General features: G+C 49.5%; 1 protein-coding gene across 1 annotated transcript; it reads left to right on the plus strand.

Annotated features, from left to right (window-relative positions):
- Positions 1-7,533: 7,533 nt before the first annotated feature.
- BOK (BCL2 family apoptosis regulator BOK) lies at positions 7,534-18,892 on the plus strand (the record flags this gene model as incomplete). Its single annotated transcript, XM_079539798.1, has 4 exons — positions 7,534-7,756; positions 10,494-10,622; positions 14,631-14,794; positions 18,767-18,892. The coding sequence occupies 4 exons, from the start codon at positions 7,534-7,536 to the stop codon at positions 18,890-18,892; spliced, it is 642 nt and encodes a 213-aa protein (XP_079395924.1).
- Positions 18,893-23,260: the final 4,368 nt, after the last annotated feature.

Consider the following 23,260-nt stretch of genomic DNA (forward strand, 5'->3'; position numbering starts at 1 on the left):
TTTAAAGAGGAACCTGTGCCTACCAAGACAGAAAGCACTGAGCGAGTGCTGTAGAAGCCCGCTTGCTCTTATGGTTCCCCTTCTAGAGCCCCCAGCTGTATGGAAGCTGCAGCGGGCTGCTTGAGCTCCAGCACTCTTGTTCCTGCAGACTCTCTCACTACAAGTCTTGCAACACTGAGGCTCTCTTTTCCTGCTGATATCGTGGCTCTTAAGACTGTTTTGAGTGTTCAGCAAAGAAAAGGGCCTTTATCTGCCAGTGCTGCTGGTAAAGTGGAATAAGCAGGAGTGGCTCTTGCAGCTGTAAAGCTCCAAGTGGAGCTGACTCCTGGGTTGGCTGAGCATCTTTTCTCTCCCAATGACTAATCCTCAAATTAAGCCAGGCTGCTTCCAAGCTGAGAGCACTGAGTACTTGTTCTTCCAAACCATGTTCCTGTGCAGCGGCAGAAAACAGCTGATGAAGCTGAATCCTAAACCTTCACAGACGTCGGCGCTCTGCTTAGGCAGGAATGGATACTGCTGATGTATCTGCAGGGATGCTTTGCCTTCCCAGCTGGTCCCTTCTGACTGCCCTGGGAGTCCTGTGCTGATAGCAGGAGACCCCAGAGCATCCCTGCTTAACAAAGTGAATGACGGGAGCCAGTGATGGGGGATGAGCTGCACAGCAGCCAGCACCTGGGGACAGAGCTGGCACTCACTGAGCACTCGAAGAGACAGCCTTGTCTGGAGCCACGGCACAGCTATGGAAATCAGCGTGTCTACACTTTGAAACAGAACAGAGTGCTCTGCTGGAACCAGCAGCGTGACATCGTGCTTTCATTCCCTGCCTGCTTTTAAACTGGATATGGAGGAATCCACTTGGAGTTGTTCACTGCAGAAAATGAGGAGAAAAAGATGGCAATGGCCAGAATCAGGAAAGAAATGTGCGATAATTGCCTGCCACTGCCTGTGCAGATGGGCCAACCAGGGGCAGAGCATGCAGCTCTAATTCTGATAGAACCACACTGTACTCATGTTTGTGTTCACAAAGATCTTTGCAGTCCAGATGACAGCCCCACTCACTCTCCTGAGATGCTTCTGACCCCTTCTGAGTTCAGGGTTTCCTCTGTGAAACCTCCGTGCTTTTCATGCCGTTAGACTAAAATATAACACCACATGAAACCGATTACTTGGAGATACATATTCTGAGAAATGAGCTCTCATGGTGCGTGTCTGAGACCCTTTGTGAAAGGAAAACCTAGCAGTCCATGCTTTGTTAAGGGAAGACTCCTCTTTTCTTGCATTTGTCCAGCAACGTTTTTAAACAGAATGATTCACAAAATGAATAGTTTGGGGGCACTGTTTCTCAGATGAGGATTCTGAGAAGACTTTTGTGTCTTGTGTAATAAGAAGCTGCAAAGCTACTTACTCCTTTATGCATCTTTCTGATGTGGGGCTTGATGCCAGCATCAAAATTCTGTCCTTTGCTGGACCAAAAGAACCATTGGCAGCTCTGTGACGTTAATTTCTGCAAGGCTAAGTGATAATTCAGGCAGATTAGTGAATCGGTCTCACGCACTGCAGTGATCTGATCTCGTGGCTCCTTCTAGAAATGAAATTCTTCAATCCCAAACATATATTTTTCCTATCAAAACACCAGACATATGTTAGCGCCAGCAAGAAGCATGGCAGTGTGTTGGTTCTATCTTGGTCTGTGATTACCAGGACATGAGAAACCAGACCTTGGGTGTGGAGTTGCTTTGGGAGTGCGCAGGAGAAACTTGCACAGATGCTGTGCAGGTCTGTGTGAAGCTGATCTCTCTCTCAAAACTCAAGGTAAGCATTTCCCACTTCTTTTAAATTAAGAAGCTCTGCCTGTTAAATGACTCACGCTGAACATCTACCCTGTGTTGTCACTTCTGGTGTAGGGGCACCTCTGTCCCTTAAACCACAGATGTTCAACAGGAAGCATGCAGGGCTGCACAGAGCCTGTCAGCCTGCCTGTTTGTCTGCAGAGACCTGCAAGAGGAGATATGCTAGCTGCTGCAGCTGCAATGGGAAGCCATGCAGCTGGCTGTGCTCCCTCCTGGGGCAGGCAAACACAGCTTGCTGCTCTCTGATACAGTCCAGTGTGTGACCTGACTGTTTGTGGCTTCTTTCAAATTGCCTTCACCACGAGGGATGATGTTAAGCAGCGCTGCCCCTCCTGCGGAACAAATAACCATTTGCTTGCAGCTTCTTGGGCATGGCTGATGGGTTGGTGGTGGGTCCTGGTGATCTTGGTGGTCTTTTCCAGTCTTAATGATTGTATGATTTGATTCTATGGTTCTATACTGAAGCATTTGTTGGGTCTGAAAATTGCTCTGCTTGCTTCAGCAGAAAGCAGTGACTTGAATGAGAAACCTCCCACCCCCAGAACCTCAGTTTTACATATTTCTTCATTCCTTGGAAACGCTTCCCCTAATTCTAGTTTAACTGATTGACCTCTTGTGTACTGAAGACTTCAGGTTTGAGCTGGCTGGGGTTCTGGGACCATGAAAAAGGCCACTGGTGTCAGAAGCTGCTTATTCATTTCAGCAGTTGACTCAATTCGGTAGCTGCATCAAGCATGTTCTTTTTCTTTTGTTTTGTTTTGTCTCAGGTGCTTTATGAATTCTAACAGCCTTTTCACGTTTGCTCTTTTAATTTAGCACATAAAGACATCATTTGTTTCTATTTATCTCTAATTGCATTTGGATCACTCTTCAGGAGGGCATACACCAAGTGACATGAACCACGAATAACCTGCTAAGCAGAACACGGAATGCTTAGCACCTGCAATACGTTCAGATTTCTCATTTGTTTCAGCTATAGAATTGCTTTAGTACATAATTTTCCTCCTTTTTAGCCAAGAGGGGAAATGTAGCACTGAGCTGTGCTCTGTGCTTACTTGCAAGTAAACAGGTCTTAATTCCAACTGAGACTCACCCTACCCGAGAAACAAATGCAAAAACAGATTAAAATCGGTGACCTCAAACAAGATTTCCTGCTTGCTGATTCTGAAATATGATTAAAATTGACTCAAATGCTTTGTCTGAAGTGGGCCCACCCTGAGCATCGTTGGCTCTGAGCACCTGGCCAGCAGTTTGCTGGCATTCCAACATGCAGTGGCAGCTGTTGATACGTGGCAGCACTCAGGCAGGTGGCCCAGGACCAGCAGCAGCTCTTGCAGTGAGCCTGAAAAAGTGAGGGCCGTGCTGTGGAGCCCATTGAAGGTAGTGCTGGGGCTCCTCAAAATTATGTTCAAATTTCCTTTCTTGCCTTTCAGAATCAGGTAAACGCTCCGGCCCAAAGCTTTCCAAGTCCAAGTAGGGAAAATTCTGGAGTTCAAAGCCAACAGATGTAACTAACCTTGCTTTGGGCACTCACCCTTCTGGTAGGAGGGGCAGCTTTGTCCTGCCTGTTCTCCAAAACCGATCAGGATAGCTCAGTGTCAGGTAACAAGAAGTTGTAGTCTCTTTGTTTTTGTTCAGTGAGACTCTCCCATCACAACTCGTGAAGGCTGTAATCGTGGGAGCACTGGGAAAGCTGCACTTGGTGAGCTGTCTCTGCTCTTGCACAAGGCTCTGGTGATTACCTGCTGGCAGCATCCATCTGCCTTGTGCAATGCACCACGCAGTTCCAAATCACTGCAGCTGCACTTCTGTATGCAGAGGTGACAGGAGGCTGTGGCTTCATGGACGTTTGTCTGATGGCAAAGCTGACAGGGTTTCCTTCTGCTGCCCTGCCCAGCTCTAGAGGCTGAGCCTTTCCAAAAGTCACCAAGGGCTTAAGATAAAAGCAGAGCTGTGTCCTGAATGTGCAGAAATACTTCGAGGCATATTTAGGACATGCAAACATGTGCAAGGCAGACTCCTTCCTTGTTATCAGCTCCAGCAATCCATCTGCCTGTGTAGGACACTGCTGTGCCCCGGCACGTGTCTCTAGGCTGCACATCAATGCATCAGAGCTCATAAATGCTGCCAAGCCAGTACAGCACACATTTGGGCTCATGAGATGTCAGGGTCAGTGCAGGCAGAGGCATCTGCCTGCCTTCGCCTGTCTGCACCTGTGAGAGCATCCCTGCATGGAGGTGTGGGACCTGGTTCCCATCCTGGGGATTGATCAGTTGCTGCAGTGAAGCCAAGGCTCATCCTCTGCCCTTGTGCCTTAGAGACTGAAAGGGGAGAATCCTCTTTGCTCTCTTGGGGATGTTGACCTCATGCTGTGCTTTTGCTTTTTCTATTTTAGTGGTGCAATATGTAAATATGTTGTTTGTGCTAAGAAATGAAGTTTTGTCTATCAAATCACAGCTTGGAGCTGCTCTTTTACTGTGGCTTGATACCTGAGTGGCAATGGTTGTGCTCTTCATGGGAAATCAAATTTGGGAATAAGGGTGGAGATGATGAGGATTCAGCTCATAGCACTGCTTAGCAATAGGAAGTTCATTCCAGTTTCCCTTCCATGGGGTTGTACCCCAGTCCTGGAGTACAGCACGTCTTTGTATATATGTATCTGTATATGTGCGTATATAGGCATGTTTATAACAGGAGACTTGTGCCTACAAACACCAGCAGTGAGCATGACAGCTAAGAGAAGAAAACATTGGTGTTAGTGGTAATCTGTCAGATCCCTAAGTAGTGGATTGCTTACTAATCCTGATGAGTGTAAACCACCAGACCTGTGTACTTGAGAAGGTGAACCATCTGGAGGCTGTGGAAGGTAACATTGCCTGCAACACAGCCCCTTTGTTCTGCTACAGAACACAGCACTGCAGGATGCTGCTCAGGAGAGGTGCTCGGGGCAATCTCCTACACAGAATACTGCAAATAACTGCCTGGGTTCCATGAGGCTCTGAACTGAGCCCTTCAGAATTAAGGGGAAAGTTCAAAAACCCTCTGTGTTCTGCTTGGGTCCCATTATGCTGCTACTTCCATGTATTGTTTTTCTGTTAGAGCTGGCAAGATGTTTCTGTAGGAAAAGTGCTGTTTCTTCTCATCTTGCTGATCCTCCTGTTAGTGCCCCAATGGCTTTGAACCTGTAGCGTGACCCCGTGGGCACTCACAGCAGTAAAGGATCCCTTCCCAACACAACCCAAGAGCTGCTGCCTAAATGGACCAGGAAAGGCAGTGGGGAAAGACAGAATGGCTGAGGTGATGCAAGAGGGTCAGGGTGGCATGGTGGAAGGCTGAGGACCATTATGGTGCTGCTGCTCTGCCAGAGCAGCCCTGTTTATGAGGTGTAGCCCTGTTTTGTTGGGGTTTTTTTGGCTCTTATTTTAGGAAGTGAGTGCTCCAAGCTTTTCTGATCATCCCCGTCTGAGATAGATAGGCAGGAGTTGTAATTTAGAGCCTGCTGGAGCCAAAACACTGCCATGCCACGGATACCTACAATGGGAACAATGTTTTGGGGTAAAACAAGAGTTTCAGTGCCATTTTCTGGTAGTCCTTTGCTGCGAGGGATCCCCAGTATAGGTTTAGCCTCTAAATGTTGTAGCCTGAATGTGTTATGGACAAAGGAGCTCAGCAGACACCAGCAGCTCCCTGGGCTGCAGCATTGCTCCTGCATGGCCGGCTCAGTGCTGTGTGCTGAGCTTTCATGTACTGCCATCTAAAGAGGCATCTTTTGGTGTGACAGCAGGCAGGGAACATGTGGGGTGGGATTGGCACCCTGGAGAGCAGGGAGGATCTGTGGCACCTGCACGCCTGCTAGAATTCTGACAAACATGAGCACTAGTTAAGCAATACTGATGTTTAAGCCCTCGTCTTTGTTTCAGGGCTCTACTGAATAGGAGCAGTTTAAACAGAACTTCTGTTTCAAGCTGTCAGCTGCTGTAGCTTAGGCAACATTTTTAATGATTGTTTGGCCATGAGAGTTGCAAAGGCAGAAATATGGTTGTTCAGGAGGCCACAGAGTGCATTCTGCAGGGAAGGAATGGGTCAGGGATGGGCAGCTCCTGTTGGAAAGGATGCAGCTTACTCAGATTCTTCTTTCTTGGGCTGGTAGAATTTCTTTTCTGCAGGAAACATTTCTGCTCAGACGGAGCAGCGAGGCACTGCACAGCTGCACAGGGAGGTGGGGGTCACCATCCGTGGTGGTGTACAGAGCCGTGGAGATGTGGCACTGAGGGACGTGGGCAATGGGCACGGCGACATGAGGTGCAGTTGGACTCGGGGTTCTCAGGGGTCTTCTCCAACCTTAGTGATTCTGTGATTCTCTAATAGGAATCCATAGCCGGGGGCGGGGGGATGGCTGCAGCACGGCCTTCCCCTCCCATTCCAGCACTCCCTGCTCACTCCGGCAGTGTAGTCCCGACATGGCTCTGCAGCGAACCTCCTTAAGAGCACAGAAAGGGGAGGAGGAAGCGCAGCTCTCCGGCTCCCGCAACCCCACCTCCCGGTTATTTCATCTTCCTTACAAGGCTAAAGCTAGAAGCTTTCCTCTGCCTCTGGGTCCCTTAAAAGCAGCGCGGCGAGCCCAGGGCTGTCAGTGGGATGTGGGGATGGGGGCACGGTGGGGAACCCTACACCCACTGACCCGGCTCTGCAGGAGGAGCACCGAACCAACCCGTCAGGAGACACCGAGGGGGACCAGAGCGCAACATGAGGGGTAAATATATTTTTCATTGGGAAGAGCAAAAGTAACTGGCTTTGTTTAGTCTGAAATTCGTTATTGTAAGCAGCTGTCCAACAAAGAGGACTCAGAAATGCATTGGCTGACACCTGGGCAGAGCCTTAGGTCTGAGTGTGCTTCCCAGAGCAGCACTGGGTTAGAAAGACCAACGTGAATTCACATGGCTGTAGAAATTCTGTGTTTTCTCTATAGCCATTCACACCTGGGAACATTTTTTTAGAATCTGATTTCCTTTTTTGCTGTTACTGAAGCATTTTGAGTAGCAGTACATATGTTGCTATAAAAACAGAAAAAGCTGCAGAACCAAAACCCCTCTGAGAATGTGATAAGGACCAGGTCTTTCACCACAGCCAAGGGCCTCTGGGACATCTCAAATGTTCCTGCCCCTCTGTTCCTGTGCTGTCTGTTAGTGCCATTCCTCCAGACAGATCCATGCCCCACTGAGCTGGAATGTCTGCCTCTGGCTGAGGTTGCTGCAGCTGGTATTTGGGATTCAGGTTTTTTTCCAGTTTAATTGAAACAAGATGAAGTTGTCTGCTGAATTGTTTCCGTGTCTGACCATCCAGTCTGTCTGCAGTGCGATACTGGAACTGCTGAACGCAAATAGATAAAGGGAAAACATCTCAGTGGCTGAGAACTGCTGTGGGCCAGACTGCTGGTGGGGTCAGAGCAGCCAGGGCAGAGGATGCAGCCACTCTCGCAAATATGATACTACCAACAGCAGTGTAACTGTAAGGCGTGATACCTGAATCGGAGTTCTGGAGAACTTAAAGATGCTCTTATTCAACAGGTAAAATGAAAAACTGTCCTTGGGAGAGCAGCTCCTGAGAGCTGTGACGGAGCCCCGCGGATCGCTGCCTCCCTAAGGCTCAGCCCAGCCTGGAGCTGGGTGGCTTTGCTGCGAGGATGGAAGTGCTGCGCCGCTCCTCCGTCTTTGCTGCAGAGGTGATGGAGGTGTTTGACAGGTCTCCCACTGACAAGGAGCTTGTGTCCCAAGCCAAGGCTCTCTGCAGGGACTACATCAACTCAAGGCTGATCCGTGCAGGCGTCAGCTGGAGCAAACCTGAGCACAATACCCCGGTGCCTGGTGGCAAGCTGGCTGAGGTGTCTGCCATCCTGCTGCGCCTGGGTGAGTCCCTGCGTGTGGTCTGGGCTTGGGAATCTTCCTTGGCTTGCACATCTTTCATCTTTTAGGTCATTGCTCAGCACTGTGGTTCCGAGACCCAACAGCAAATGATGTTTAAACTGTGTAAAACGGCATCTGCGTGAGAGTTTTGTTTCTCTCTGTAGTTTTTCTCAGCTTGGCATTTTGAATGGGGCTTGTGGTTCTCCAGGCACAGGTGGGATCCTGGCAGCTCCATGCCTGGGCTTCATCAGCAGCTCACAGAGGTGGTTGCTCACCCAGCTGCAGGGATGTTTAAGGGTAATTGCTTAGATGTGTGTACCAGAGATTTTATAACACTGCTTTTCAGTGGCAGTGTGTTAGTGTACTCTCTTCGCCTTTCCCTACCCCAATCATTTAGCAAGTTCTTTTCCTGTTTTTGGTCACTGGGGCAGCTGTAGAATCTTCCATGCTTGGGGCAGTGTACCAATCATTGATACAGGGACCTCTGCACCAAACTAAGCCTTGTGATGCAGGACAGTAAGGATGGCTATCTGTGCCCAGCAGCACAGAGCAGTAGAGACTTCTTCAGTCATGGCAGTTGTGGACACCCAGTGGCTGCCCTGGCAGAGCACTCAGCTGTGCACTTGACGTGGCTGTGGGAGCAGCTCTGGAGCAGTGCTTGCAGCCCGTGCACCCTCTGGCTGCTGCCCATTGCCTACCTTTGGCTTTAGGCTTTGACCTGCATGATCAAGTCAAGCACTCTTCTCTAGATCCCAGCGCTCTGGTTCTAGGAGGTTGCTTCCAACATCCCTCTTTGCCTGCAGGTTGGAATATCAGTTCACATTTGGCTTGGAAACTACCATTGGCATTTGCATCTGATTTAATTACACCAAAGTTCAAGTAACTCTGGTGAAGCAACCTTTAACTGAGCCCAACCAAATCAGTGCCAGACTGGTTCCCCCACTTTCTCCTCTTTCTAGTTCTTTTGGATGTTATCCCAAATTTGTTTTTAAGGCATACATGGTTTTCTTTTGGCTGGCTTTTATTAAATTACTCTTCTTTTACATGTTTTCTCTCGTATGCTGAATCTTCTGTTGTTTTTGTCCATCTGTCAGCCTGGCTGCCTCTTTGTCTCCCCAGTTTTTCTTGGGCTGGGGTTGAGCCAGATCTTCTGTGGGAGGCCAGGAGGACACTGAAGGGCGAGCAGGTGGCAGCCTGTGTCTGGAGGCGTCTCCTGGGTGACTCTGCTACCACTGATTCTCCTCCAGATGGAGAGGCTTGGCTGACAAAATCTGCTTGGAGAGAGCCATGGCTTGCTTGGTTCCCATGCAGCAAGAAGGGGGAGCTGTCCTTCTTAGTAGGATAGTCAGAGGTGGTAAAACCCAATGATATGGCCAAGAGATCTCAGACCAAGCTACCACATGTGGTGTAGGTCTGGTGTACCTGAACCAGAGGTTGCCGCACCAGGAGCAGGCTGCAGGCACTGAGCCCAGCCCAAATTATGTCCCAGCCACCCCTCTGGGCTGGGGACAAGGCTGTGTGCTCCTTGCAGAGCCAGAGCAGCTGCTGAGGATATAAGGAATGGTGCCTCTTATCAGCCCTGGCCATGCAGGCTCAGGGTTTCCTCTTTCCTCAGCCCATGTGGAACAATGCACCAGGCACAAGGGGCCAGAAGAATTTGTTTGTGGCCTCCTGTGAAGCTGGGCTTTGCTTGTCTTATACTGAGTGCTGGGGAATAGTTTTATGAATTCAAGTTGAGCAGCTGCTGCTTAACAAACCCCTGATGGGATGATGCCTTTGTTCCCGTTTAATGCCATCCTCTGGGTGCTTGGTTGCCTTCTGGGCTGGGACAAGCCACCTTGGCCCTGCAGTGACATTGACTCGATGGTTCTTACGGATCCCACCCAAGTCAGAGTGCTCAAGTGACCCTATGGATGTCTAGGGGCCGTGACAGCTCTCCTCTTCCCCTGCGTCCTCCTATGCAAAAGGATGAGCATTCATCTAGATGGCCAAGTGAGAATCTCCATGCACACAAGGCTTTGGACCCATGCCATGCTCACATCGTGTAACACTCCTACAGCATCTTCTTAAATATCCATGAGAGGTAAAACAATTAGAGATAGCAGTTAACGATTGTACTGATCAGGATGGCTTGTTAGACTGCAGAGGAAAGCTGTGCTGCTCATGTTCCAGCACAAGCCTGCTAGGAGGATGTTCTCTGTTTGTCCTTGCTCTTTTTGTCTTGATTTTCGAGCTAATGTGACACCACCAACTGGGTCCCAGCTGGGGAAAAAACAACCTGGGTAGAAAACACATCCTGTGTGTGCCAGGAACTTTGCTGGGGAAGCCAGGCAGGCAAATGGAGTGCTGGGAGTTGGGTAGGAGCTCTGCTCTGTCACTCTGTGCACAAAGAGCTGAGCCGGGAGTCTCTGCTCAATGCTGTGTGGCTCCAGGTGGATTCCTGGCTTCTGTCAGCCTCCAGCACGCCTGAGTCACTCTCATCTCATGACTTTTCTTGTACAGGTTGAGAAAGGGTGTACCTTCCAACAGCTCACACAGGTGTATGTGCCTCTTTCTCGCTGCCGGCTTTGTTCCTTTCAGACTGTGGGGAAAGGAGGGCGCAGGCGATACTGGCACAAAGGACTGAGGTGCCGGGGCTGCTTCTAAGTGACCCTGGGAGCTGTGCTGCCTGTTTTACACCAAATGGAAGGACGGCCTCAGCCGTGATTCCAGCATACTGACCCCGAGTGCTTGCTTGCAGGGGACGAGCTGGAATACATTCGCCCCAACGTCTATCGCAACATCGCCCGCCAGCTGAACATCTCGCTGCACTCGGAGACTGTGGTGACGGATGCTTTCCTGGCCGTGGCTGCACAGATCTTCACTGCAGGTACCGCGCCCAGACAGGCAGACAGGGCTGGGGCGGGCAGGAACAGGATGGGGCCGCTGTTATGGGATGGCTGCGAGGTGGGGCCAGGTTTAGGAAAGAGCCGTGGGCAGTTTGGCAGCACGCCCTTCTGTAATGATTTAATGAGCTCCTCCATGCTCTGGCGGGGAAGTGCCCCGTTCTGTGCATCCTCCTGGCATTTCTCGCTCGTTCTAGAAGCCGTCTCCTGCCCTGCCTCTGTAGGAGGTGGTGTTACCGCATCGCACAGGGAGGTCGCTCATTCCAAGCTCCTTTGCTCACCGCTGGCAACCGGAGCAGGTTCATTACACGGGAGCCTCCCTTGTTCCAGCTCATGCTGCTGGTGCTGGGAGCCAGAGCTAACTCATCACAAGGGAGTTCCCTCTTCCTGGCTTCCTTTCCCCCAGCGACAGCCAGGGCTGCAATGGAGCCTGCTGCTTCCAGCTGCTGCCTTGTGTTTGGAGGCAGGACCGCTCTCCTCTGAGCCACGCAAACATGGCAGGCATGTCTGAGTGTTGCTGTGTCAAAGGACAGTCTTGTCATTTCAGTGCTGAGCTTTATTTGCCTTGAAAAGCAGAGGTCAGGTTTGCAGGCATGGGTGTTTGCAGCACAGACAAGTAGGTTATCTTAGCTGAACACAGCTGACTGCATCCAAACCAGCCCACATCACAAGTGACATGGGGAATTCAACGGAAAGCTGGATGGCTCCAGACAGAGCAGCATGCAATGTGTTGGGAGAAAGCCCTGCTGGCTGCTGGGAGCCTCACCTCGTGCATTGATAGTGTGTGTTTGTTGAGAAATGCGCTCGTTGTTCCTCAGTTCCAAGCTCAGGAGTCGCATGAGAAGCTTGAATGGTCTTGCATGTTGTGGTCTTGTTGAAAGTAAAGCTGGAAATTGTATCTCTTGGCCCCAAACTCAGGGGTTTTGAGGTGGTAAGGCCACAGACTCAGTCCTTTGAGGGTGGCAGTTGGGGAAGCTTTGGGGATGTAGTAGGAGCTCAGGCTAAAGCTCTGCTGAGGGTGCTGGGGACTCAGTGCAGCATTAGCCTCCAGCAGATGGTTGTGCATGGGCGTGGGTTCCCAGCTTACCCTGCTCTGCATGCTCTGCTTTCTCTTCTTTCCATCTCTGCTTCATACCAACCAGCAGGACAGCCTGTGGATGTGAGGTTGAGGCAGTGCTTCAGTGGCTTTTGTCAATTCATTACTGTAGCTTCTCTTGCTAGAAGGCTGCTGAGTAGTAGAGGGGGAAGAGTTCACTGATTTTAACATTCATGAGTCCTAGCAGCATTCTCAAGACTCAGCATTTAATGTTAAATCCAGCAGATCAGTGCTAGCAGTGACAGCCAGACACTTCTCTCTTTTTTTTTTTTTGTTTTTTTCATAGTTCAGAGGAAAGAGGCTCTTAATGGGTGAAGAAAATGAAAGAGCTCAAATGCAGCCTGAATTTTCAAGCCAGTTACCAATGGCTAAAGCATCTGACCCTGATTTTCACTGTCCAGTTTATTAAGAAAACAGCTCCAGTCTGACACTGCAGTGCCAAGACAGTCTGAGGAGTCCATCAGTCACTTGCAGTGCCTGTCCAGCAATGGAATGTGAGAGTTTTACCCTGTCTTGTTGAAGAGGACAGTTGCACCCCCCTGCTTAGCACTGCTGTGTAGCAGCACAGTGGGGCTTGGTCTGAGGGCACTGAGGGACTTGGTCAGTGGGCACAGTGGGAATGGGTTGGTGGTTGGACCAGATGACCTTAGAGGTTTTTTTCCAACTTTGGTGATTCTATGGTTCTATGATTTTACTGGTTTTATAGTTTTGGGTGCTGCTAAGCTCCTAATTAACAGTGCTTGGGCTGCAGTGAGCCCTGTGCAAAAAGGACCAGGGATGCATGAGGTTGCCAAGAGAACATACCTCCCTGCAGCTGGAATGTTGCTAGCAATGCACCTCGCTGCTGCCTCACCCTGCAGGCTTTATGAGCTCCCTGCATTGTGCACATCCCTCTTGGCACCTTTTTCTCCACCAGAGGAGAGCATACTGAGCCTGGCTCATCCTTCAAGCTGCTGAAACGTAGCACAGGATTATGTTTCTCTGAGGTCTGACTGGCAGGTCAGATGGGTGTGAATGTGATGAGGGCAGTTTGTCTGAGTGCTTGGGCAGCACAGTGCTGGGGGCTGCGTGGCCACACGCTCCCCTGGGCTCGCTGACATGCTGTGGGAATGCATTCAAGAGCAGCTCTTTCCTGCTAATTCATTTTCCCTTGGGCTTGCAGTGTTTACATACCTCCAGCTCCAAGGCTGGCCTTGAGGCTGCAGCTTGTATTTCTTACTTTTAAAAACACTTTCTAAGTGGCTTGTCTCATTTTTCTTTCTGTCCCACCTCCGTGGGCAGAAATTTTAGGGAATTTTCTGCTTTAATCACTCTTCAATCATTCAGCTGGTGCAGATGCATCCAGCTGCTGCCACCCTGCCTCCAGCAGCAGTGATGGAAACTTTGGCATGGAGGAATTGTGAGGGAAGGGATTTCTTACTCCCTTACCCCTGCAGCTCAGGTTTGCCAGGATGCAGCCTCAGGGATTGATTCGATCCTTATAGAGTGCTCTGTAAAGAAGAGGAGATGGGAAGTGACCACTGAGCCCTCCACATCCATCACTTCGACAAGCATTGCTGCCAGTTTGTGTCATCCATGTGAAGGGGAGGGCTCTGTCCCTGTGCTGGGGAGGGCTTTACCCCCCTGAAATATCTAGAATCCAATAGCCTGCAAGAAGGACCATCGATCAGTGGAGAAGGCAAGAACTGAAGGATCTTTCCCTCCATCCTTCCTTGGAGCTGGACCAACATGTCCATATGGCAAACTGCTTTGCTGTGTGTTAGAACCATAGAATCACAGAGGTTGGAAAAGATCCCTAAGATCCCCAGGTCCAGCCCCAGCCCATCCCACCATGCCCGCTGCCCACATCCCCATGGTTCTGGAACACCTCCAGAAAAATCACAGCCACTTTATCAATAACTTCCTATGATCCTGGGGACAGTGCCTATGGAGAACAGAGCATCACAGAACACTAGTGTGGGTTATTATTGCTGCTACAGTGCCTAGCAAAATGATCTTTTGTAGATATTGATGTCGCATTAGTCATGAGTGGAAGAACTGCTTTTTTGGAACAGCAAATGGAGATTTGTCAGCGTAACAAACCATTCCTGTGGCTGATATTTGAATAGTTTCTCTGTAAAGCAAACTTCCCAGCATAGCCAAAGGAAATCCACATACCCCTGTGCTGTGTGCATGCAGAGGGCTGCGTTCCCAGGTTGCTGCTCCTGTTAAAAGCCTCATCAGAGATTGCTAGCTGTGATGCCTGAGTGTGGAGGATTTACACCCTGTGGTGTTGGCTCATATAGGGATACCCTGGAGCTGGCTGGTGCCCAGAGCACAGCCTGGGCATGGATTGCCAGTGCTGCAGGGAGATGGCTGCTGCTGGGACAGCATCCATGGGGCTCTTGCTGCGGGCAGGCCAGCCTTGCAGGAAGCTCTGCTTAGGGAGGTTAGATAGCTGGCTGGCATGGCTGGCTGCACTGCCCTTGGTGGGACAGGTATGAGCTGTGAAATGCTCGTGGGGTTACCTGGCTGGAGATTGACTCCAGGAAGACTCCAACTGTCTTGAGCCTGTAGCTCTATCTCCCTCGTTTGGTCTTTGTCGTGGCAGAATGGACTGTGCAGATGCTTATTGCTTATGTGCTCTGTCTGTCACTTTGGAACAGACTCCTCTAATCTAGAAAAAAAAACAAAAAGCACTGTTTTTATGTCTTTGGGTCATGTCTTTGGGCTGCTTCCTCCAAAGCTGCACGTATGGCTCTAAGCAGTGGTCAAAGCATGCCCAGTTTTAATCACTCACTGGAAAGCATGCAGGACCACAGCTGCAGCCAGACTCAAACCCTCATGCTTACAGAGTGGGCACCTGTGATAGAGGAGGGATCCATGTAAGTGTGAGCACCCTGTCTTCTTTTCCCAGGCATAACATGGGGCAAGGTGGTGTCTCTCTACGCCGTGGCAGCGGGGCTGGCAGTGGACTGTGTGCGTCATGCACAGCCAGCCATGGTCCACACCATCGTGGACTGCCTGGGAGAGTTTGTCCGCAAGACCTTGGTGACGTGGCTGAAGAGGCGAGGAGGATGGGTAAGAGATGCTGGCTGGTCTGGCTTGCTTCCCCATGGGCAGACTAGGAAACAGCCCAGTTAATGCATCTTGTTGTAGAATAACATTGAGTGAGATTGTTCCTGTGCTAGGCTCTCATAGCTCTGTTACTATCTCCTCGCCCTGTCCTCAATAGTGTCAGCTGTTCTGGTCTTCAGCTTCCTGTGCACTAATTCAATCCTCACCCACTGATGCCTCTTCTGTTCCTGTCCTGAATTTCTCTGGAGCAGGCAGACAGTTGTAGTAGCAGACTGCAAACAGGAGCCATCACCCAGTGTTTGATTTCTGTGGTTCTCTCTATAGCCCATGGGAAATACAGTGCTCCTATGGAGAACAGTTTGGAGTAAGAGCTTTGTTTAGGTGCTGTGAAATAGCACCTAAAAAAACACCTCACCAGTGACCTCCCCAGGAGCTCGAGCTGATGGCTGAGCTGTGGCAGAGTCAGAAGCAGGGTGATGTGCATGAAGGGGGGCAGCTGGAAAGGAAGCAGTGTCCTGATTTTTGGATTCCTTGCCACTTAAGAGTCATTGCCACCTTTGGTCATCCCTGCTCTCTCTAAAGCTGCCACCTTGGGGCCAGTGGGCTGATTGGCTGGGCTGGAGAGTAACCATTGTAGTGAATGCCCCAACTTGTTTCATTTTGTGTCTGCACAAATAATTGTGCTGAGGTACTGGAGAAGATGCCCTGGGAAAGAACTCACCAAGCTGCACTGTTCCTGTCCCCACCTCAGCCCATCAGTGAGGTTTATTCTGAGCACCTGTGGGGCTGGTTGAAATGTTTTCTCTGAAAGTTTTTCCTTTGGGGGGAAAAAAACAAAAGTTTCCTTAAAATTGGAATGTTGCACAGGAATGTGCCCCCTTCTAGTTTCCCAACTAAGTTGCTTCCTTGTTCTGGTAAACCATGTATGTTCAGATAAGTCAACATCTTGTTTTAATTTTTGTGGTGTGTTGTTAGACTTCAGAACAAAGAGTTTGATAGTTCCAAATGGATATTTTTGGAAAGTCTGCTGCATAGCAAGCAAGCCACAGAGCCCATCCCCTGCCCAGAATGGGCTCTCAGCAGCTGAGGAGAGGAGCCCTGTCCTTATCTGCTCCTGGTGCAGCCGTTTCTACTCGAGTGCCATTGCATTTGCCCTGGTGCTGCTGAAGCCATGCTGCTTGCTCTCAGGATCCGGCCCTAGGAAAGGGAAGCCCCTGGTCAGACAAGAAAGCTGTGAAAGCTGCTGGTTGGTGCTGATTGCCTCCTGTTGTAAGCACACTTATCAGCAGCTCTGGGCTGCAGAGAGGAGATAGCTTCCCTCCAGAAACAAGTGGCTCCTTCAGCTGAGGGGAAGTCTCCTCATCCCTGTGCCTTTGTGCTGTTTTCCTGAATGTTGTTCCTCTCAGCTAGGCACTGCAGTGTGACATTTCTCAGCCCTGTTCCCAGAAGGGCCAAGCTCTGTGCTGGAGTCCCTTTCATCTGGTGCCTGACCTCACTGCCGTTGGTTTGTCTTGGCCTGGTGTCCGCCTTTCCTCTGTGCACATGGCCCCACCACACACCTGCTTGGGCTGCCAAGAGGAACCTCTGTGCTCCAGGCTGTGCCGGGAGAGCCTCTGCTCAGCAGTAGGGGCCCATATGGTCTATTATGGCCCCCCAGTCCCATATTTTATAGGGTGGAGAAAGCCTCTAACTGCCATGGTCCAACACCTCACAAGCCCAACACCTTTAGGAGGAAGAAAAAACATTTAACTCTTGGGGATACCATCTCTGCCCAAGGAGCGTTCGCAGCCTCAGCAGTGGCTTTGCAGGGGAGTAGAAAGGTTTTTTAGCAGCTGCTATGGATGTTTGCTCCACAGAAGAGCTTGAGACCCAAACTTGTTCAATGAATAAATAAGAGGCAGAGATCAAACTGTCACTGTAGCAGCTTATCAGTGCCTCACAAAGGCCTATTTAATTAAGCGGCTTTGAAATGTTCAGTTTCAGTGCCTTATCTGGTACGCTTTGTTTGGATTACAATAACCAAGGCAATTGTTCAACAGCTGAGCAGTTGTGTTTATCTAAGCGAGTGCAGTACCAGTCTCAAGGTGCTGCTGAGCACGGCTCCTCTCAGCTGGCCACATTAGAGTGCTCATTACATCAGCACAGAGCAGGTGATGCTCATCCCTTCCAACCCCTACAATTCTGTGGTTCTGGTTCTGTGATCTCAGATCAGCCATCTCTGTAGCTGCCGCTCACCGGGTGCATTCACCCAGCACTGATTACCGTGAGGCTCTGGCTCACAGGGAGCCGTGGGCTCTGCTGGCACTGAGTGTCAAGACTTTTACAGCTGCAGCATTTCTCTACCTTGCTGTTCACCCCAGGAATTCCCCATGCACTGATCCAGCTTCCTGCTGCTTTCCACTCCTCCCTACTCAAGCCATCTCTGCTCACCGGGTGTGTGTGAGCTCAGAGACCCCAAAGCGGCATGGTAATGCAGCATGCCAGCCTTCAGGCTTCCTGGGGCTGCTATTATCAGACCTTCCACACGTAGATGATCTTGGCATCAGTTAACAAAGCTGTATTCACTTTGTCCCTGTGTCCACCCTCTTGTTTTCTTCTAACTATTGCCAAGATTGCTCAAGTGTGTCTCACTGGCATCTTGAATGCAGGTGGGAACACTGGAAAAGATTATTGGGATGTTCAGTGATCCTTATTCCTCTCTTCAAGGAGGGCTGCACTCTTCTCAGTCATAGGATCACAGAATGATTTGAGTTGGAAGGGACTTTACTCTGGGGAACAGTGCCAGGGTCTCACCATCCCCTGAGTAAATAATTTTTTCCTAACATCTGACCTAAGTCTCCCCTCTCTTAGTTTAAAACCATTCCCCCTTGTCTTATCGAAATCAGACTGTGCAAAAAGCTCACTCCTGCTTTTATGTTTCCTTCAACCACTGAAAGGCCACATGAAGATCTCCCCATAGCCTTCTCTTCTCCAAGCTTAGCAAGCCCAGCTCCTTCAGCCTGTCTTCATAGGGAAGGTGTTCCAGCCCTCTGATCGTTTTTATGGCCCTCCTCTGGACCTCCTTGAACATCCGTTAAACATCCAAACTCTGCATCCCTCTTCTTCTGGGGCCTCAGGTCTGGACATAGTACTCCAGTCAGAGAAGGGCTGCTCGCCAAGGTGTAAAGAGAAAGCTGTGAGGCCAATGGATATTTGCCCTCCTTGTCTCCCAGTTTTGGTTCACTTTTGCCACCCTACAGTCCCTGCTATTTCTGAAAACCTCATCAAACTGATACAGTAACAGTGCACCCTGTGTCACAGAGCTGCAGCCCATAGTTCCTTGTGCTTGCCTGATGTTTAACCACAACACAAATTTTGCAGGCAAAATTGCAGGTAAGCGAATGAAAATTTGCTTACCCCTCCCAGAAGATGTAATTTTCTATCCGCTTCTGTCCTGTTTGCTTTACCCTCCAGATATTTTCTGCTCTCTCCTCCCCGTCCCAGCCGAGATCACATCTCCATGAATTCACTGCATTGTTATTTCTGCTCATCGCTGGCTGCCATTCCTGTCAATACCTGACAGTGGCTGCCCAGCAATCCATACCTCTTGGCCCATGTGCCGGGCAGCACCGCATCCAGCAGACGCATTCCCACAAACAAAGCTTGCATTGCTCGCGATTTAAATCATGGATTTACTTCCTTGAACGAGTTCCAAATAAAACATTAAGGCAAGAGAAAAAGTGCAAGCAACTTGAGCTGATATTAAACAGGACAACCTCAGGGAAGCATCGTGCTTTGCAGAAAGGGATGGGAAGGCTGTTGTTGCCAAGGCTTCTCCTGGGAAAGGGAGGAAAGTTTCTTTTATTTTGCTGTTGAAAATGGAAATGCTTGCTGATCGTTCTGTAGCATTCCTTTTCCCAGGCGTGGCTTGTTTTGAGGTACGCAGTGGCCGGGTGGGTCTGGGCATGGCCGCTGACCTCTGCTCCCCCTCCTCAGGCAGACATCACCAAGTGCGTGGTGAGCACCGACCCCAGTCTCCGCTCCCACTGGCTCGTGGCCGCCATCTGCAGCTTTGGGCACTTCCTCAAGGCCGTCTTCTTCGTGTTGCTGCCCGAGAGATGAGTCCCACTGCCCCGTGCCCCATCTCCTCCCCCACTCCAGAAGCAGTGGCCGTGGGCTCTGAAGAGGAGGAAAAGAAGAACTGGTACAGACGCAACTTGTTCTCCACTCCCTTAGCTGGTGGCAGCTGATGGACTTCATTCTCCTTTGATGGCCACAGGAGCCTCTCCCTGTTTCCCATGGGGACCAGAGGAGGAAGGAGCTACGATTTGAAATGAAATGGGAAGAAGAGAGGAGGAGCAGCCCTCCCTCACTGCATGCAATCCCCTTTCAGTCTTCAGACTCGCCTTGTGTCACTTCTTCTTGTTGTGTTTTGCTAAGACTCCATCTCCTCCTCGCTCTCTGGACTCGCTCCTCCTCGCTCTGTGTCACTGGGGCTCTCCCCACAGCACAGCGTGACAGATGGTACCGTGCTGTGATGAGATTTGCATGGGATGAAACCAAATGTACCATCAACAGATGCTTCCCCCTCTGACCTTCCTTGGGAAATGCATTTTGTGGTGTGTGTGCAGAGCAGCTGCATGGGATGCAGTTGGCAAGGGTGCTGCTCTGACCTCTTACGGAGCCCGCATGCATCACATCAGACAAGGAACTGAGCAACAACTCAGGTTGGAATTTTGCAGTGAAGACAGAGCTCAGTTTGTAAGTGGGACAGGTGAGATGAGGGAAGCAGTGAGAGAGCTGCCTGGTGTCACGAACGGGGAAAGCTGTGTCAAAAGGAACTGCTTTATATTTCTCCCTTATTGTCTTCAGGAGTACAGCCTGTAGTCCTCTTTGTATTGTACAATAAAAGCAAGTAGGTGTTGTTTATTGTAAAGGGTAATGTATTTGTTTCCAGAGTTAAAAATTCCAAAAAAGGCCAAAACAGTGCAGAGACCAACACTGGAGCCATGCTAAAAATACTCCAGCATTTCCCCTGGTAGAAGATGCTAATGTGTTAAAAGCACCACCCGTCTGCTTCGTGTCGGGGTTTGGCCCATGGTGTGGCCATGTCACAAGTGTTTGTTCCAGGGACAGGTGAGCTGCTCTTGTACAACCAGAGTGGGTGTAGTGTGCGTGGGGAGCTGAGCCAATCACACTGAGAGCACAGAGAGCAGTAACTGCAGTGGAAGCAGACTGCTAGGAGGATGCAGCTTCTTTGTCTCAAAGAAGCTTACTAAAACCAGATTTGTCCTTCCTGGGAGAACCTCGGCTGTGTGTCACTTGGACTCAGACAGCTCTGCAGCTGGTAAAGTGCAGCCCATCTTGTCATGCCTTGTGCTTTATGGGGTGTGGGTGAGCTCACAGAGCCAGCATGATCACACTGCAACTGCAAGGACCTTCCTCAGTTTGGATGCTACTTTGAAATGTAATGCTTTAGGCTATGACTGCTCTTAGAATAAACAAGGGATATCAGAGGGACCAACAAACAACATCAAGAGTTAAAGGCACCAATTAAGTCAGTTTGAGAAAAAGATAAGAATGATAAGCCAAAGAAAGCAGCATTGCTGGAAAGGAATGTGTGTGGGTGGGAAGGGGCTGCACATAAGGCAGACAGCAATTCCATCTGGAAGCTGCAGACTGTGAAGGGCTGAGGAAGATCCCTGTGAGCAGGTCTCAATCCTTCACCTGCAGCAAAATGCAGCATTACTCACATCCTGGGTGCTGTGGAGGATGTGGATTCCCAGTGATATCCGTGTGTGGTTTTTGAGAGCTGGATGCACAGTGCATGGCTGGGCAAGTGGTGTGCAGAGAGGCTGGAGCAGCCGATGCTCTGGTTTGTGCTCTCCCAGGCAGACTTCTGCAGCTTGCTTCTTTCTTTTCCCATTTGCTAATACGTGTGCAGATTGCATTCAGCATGCTGCTTGTACCATGCCTGTTAAACCAGGAAAATGCTTCCAGAGTCCCATGGGCTCTCCTTGTGGGACAACCATGCAGCCGGAGGAGCCCTGAGCTACTAGCTCCTAAACCACAATGGCTCTTAAACTATATTCCTAACTCAGCCCAAATTTTGAGGCTGTAAGAGTGTGTCTGCTTTCTCACTCCCTGTGCAACAACCACATTGACACCAGTCCTCCTACCAAAACAAATAGCAAGCAGTACTGTTTGTGCTGTCATGCATTTCTAAGCAGTGGTTTCAAGCCTGATTTAGCTGGGTATTTATACTGTGTTCAGCTCTACTTGTAATATTTAGGCATTTCAGAGTACTTCCAGAGGTCCTTGACAATCTCAACGAGTTTGTGGTTCTGTGGTTTCTTGTCCTTTTTAGTCCTACCTGATGGAGGCATCGGGTTGGTTGTTTATCACCCCAGTAAACACCTTCCTTTTATGTGATGGGTAAAGATCTTGGAGTTGTGTTGAATTTATTTAGCAGCTGAGGAAAAGGACACCTTTTGTGGAAGCTGGAAGAGGAAGAACTAGGTAACATGGCTGCCCCTCACCAGCTGGCCTGCAATGTCTTTGCTCACATAAAGTGCTATGAAGCACTGCTGCCTTGCTGCCACACTGAAATGAGCTTGGGCTGTTGTTCTGGGGGGCGTGGGAGATGCCCAGGCAATAGCAGGGGGAGGGAGAAAGGGCTGCAGTGGGGAAACAGCACTCAGTCAATGGAAATATTTGTTTTATCAGAACAGTAGAGAGTAGAAAAGCTATCTTGGCTGGGGTGTTGCAGTGACAGGCACTCGAGCAGTGCTTATCGTGTCCTAGAGCTGACATTGCTTGAGACACAGCCTCACTTACACGGTCCCTGGTCAAACACTGGCGCTCGGTTGACCTTCAAAGTGCCAGGAGGAACTGAAGTGGTCTCACAGTTGCCTAGATGACATCACGTGGCCCTGCACTGCCATTTCTCTTGTAAATGGAAAGAAAGCAACCTGTGAAGCCCTTGATTTATCAGACTTGCATCTGTATTTTATACTGAAGTACCAAACAATGGTCAGGGAGCGACATTAAGTGTTTTCTGCAAAAGTGAAGTACCAAACTTCCCCATTTTCAGTCTTCTTGTTTGGACCTTGAGAAAAAAAGTCTTGTCTCATTTTCTGTGATTCTTCTTTTAGTGTGCAAGCTCCTTGTGTGGATTTTGTGTGCAGTTAAGTTGAAGATGAAGCAGGTCTCGAGTCTCTCAGATGGCTTTCTGAGAAGATCAGGCCCCCGAGTTGTTCCGATGGCCTTGCCAAGAGGTTTCTTCACATGCCTCTCACCCACATGTGGTTCCTTGAATTCCATTTCTTCACTGGTACTGTTTTTCTGTCAATCTAGGTTTCGTAATTTTTGTAGCCATAAATTTGCCATGGTTTAGTTATTTTCTTAAGGCAACATGAAAACATTACATTTCACCAAACCAAAGACAAGGAAACAGCTAACAGCTAACTTAATATACTGCTGGCAGAGTCTATAAATTTCTTTTATCCAAGTGGTTTGACAGATGGAGTTTAAATACTCCTCAGAAAAGCCCGTAACCTCTTCAACTCTAAACATTTTGACCCACTGGGATTATGAGCCTGCAGCAGAGCTAAACAGAGTGATCCTCAGCTGAACTTTACACCACCGTGCAAGACCTGGAAGTGCACTGCACGTTCAAGCAGAGTCTGTGGGAAATAGAGCACTCCTGGGTCAACCACATGACTGACCCAGAGGCAAGGTCCAGAGACTGTTCAGGCAAGGTCATATAAAAAAGACTTCCCTTCTACAAAAAAAAAATTAAAAATATGTTGGGGAAATGATTTCCAACTTCCTTACAAACATATTTCAGACTTCAATCTCAGAAGAAGCTTCCTCTCGTTCCTTGGCCCAAAGCTATTGATAGCACTACAGCTTTCATTCTCCATCATAGTATCATAGAGTCGTTAAAGTTAGAAAAGACCTCTAAGACCATCAGGTCCATCCATTGACCTACCACCAATATTGCCCACTAAACCACATCTCTCAGTGCCATATCTCCACTGTTCTGGAACACCTCCAGAGATGGCGACTCCAGCATCTCCCTGGACAGCCCATGCTGGTGCCTCAGTGCTCCTTCAGAGTCTTTCCTAATATTCACCCTGAAGCTGGCACAGCTTAAGGTCATCACCTCTCATCGTATTGCTGTAACCCAGTTGACCTGTTTTGTCACAACCTCCTCTCAAGGAGTTGCAGAGAGCAATGAGGTCTCCTCCAAGCCTTCTTTTCTCCAGACTACCCATCTCAGCTCCCTCACCCGCTCCCCATAACACTTGTGCTCCAGGCCTTTGATGTCATATCTCTACTTTTGTCAGAGCTTGGATGGCTAAAGCTGAGCTCAGAACAAAGGGCTAAAGAAACCAATCTATTGTTTCCACTGCTGGTCCTATCTCATGACCTTCTCTCGTACTTGCATTATTCCACACCGAAGCTAGATAAGGTGAGTTCCCACCT

The sequence above is a fragment of the Tetrao urogallus genome (assembly GCF_951394365.1).
Source record: "Tetrao urogallus genome assembly, chromosome: 9".
Taxonomy (NCBI): domain Eukaryota; kingdom Metazoa; phylum Chordata; class Aves; order Galliformes; family Phasianidae; genus Tetrao; species Tetrao urogallus.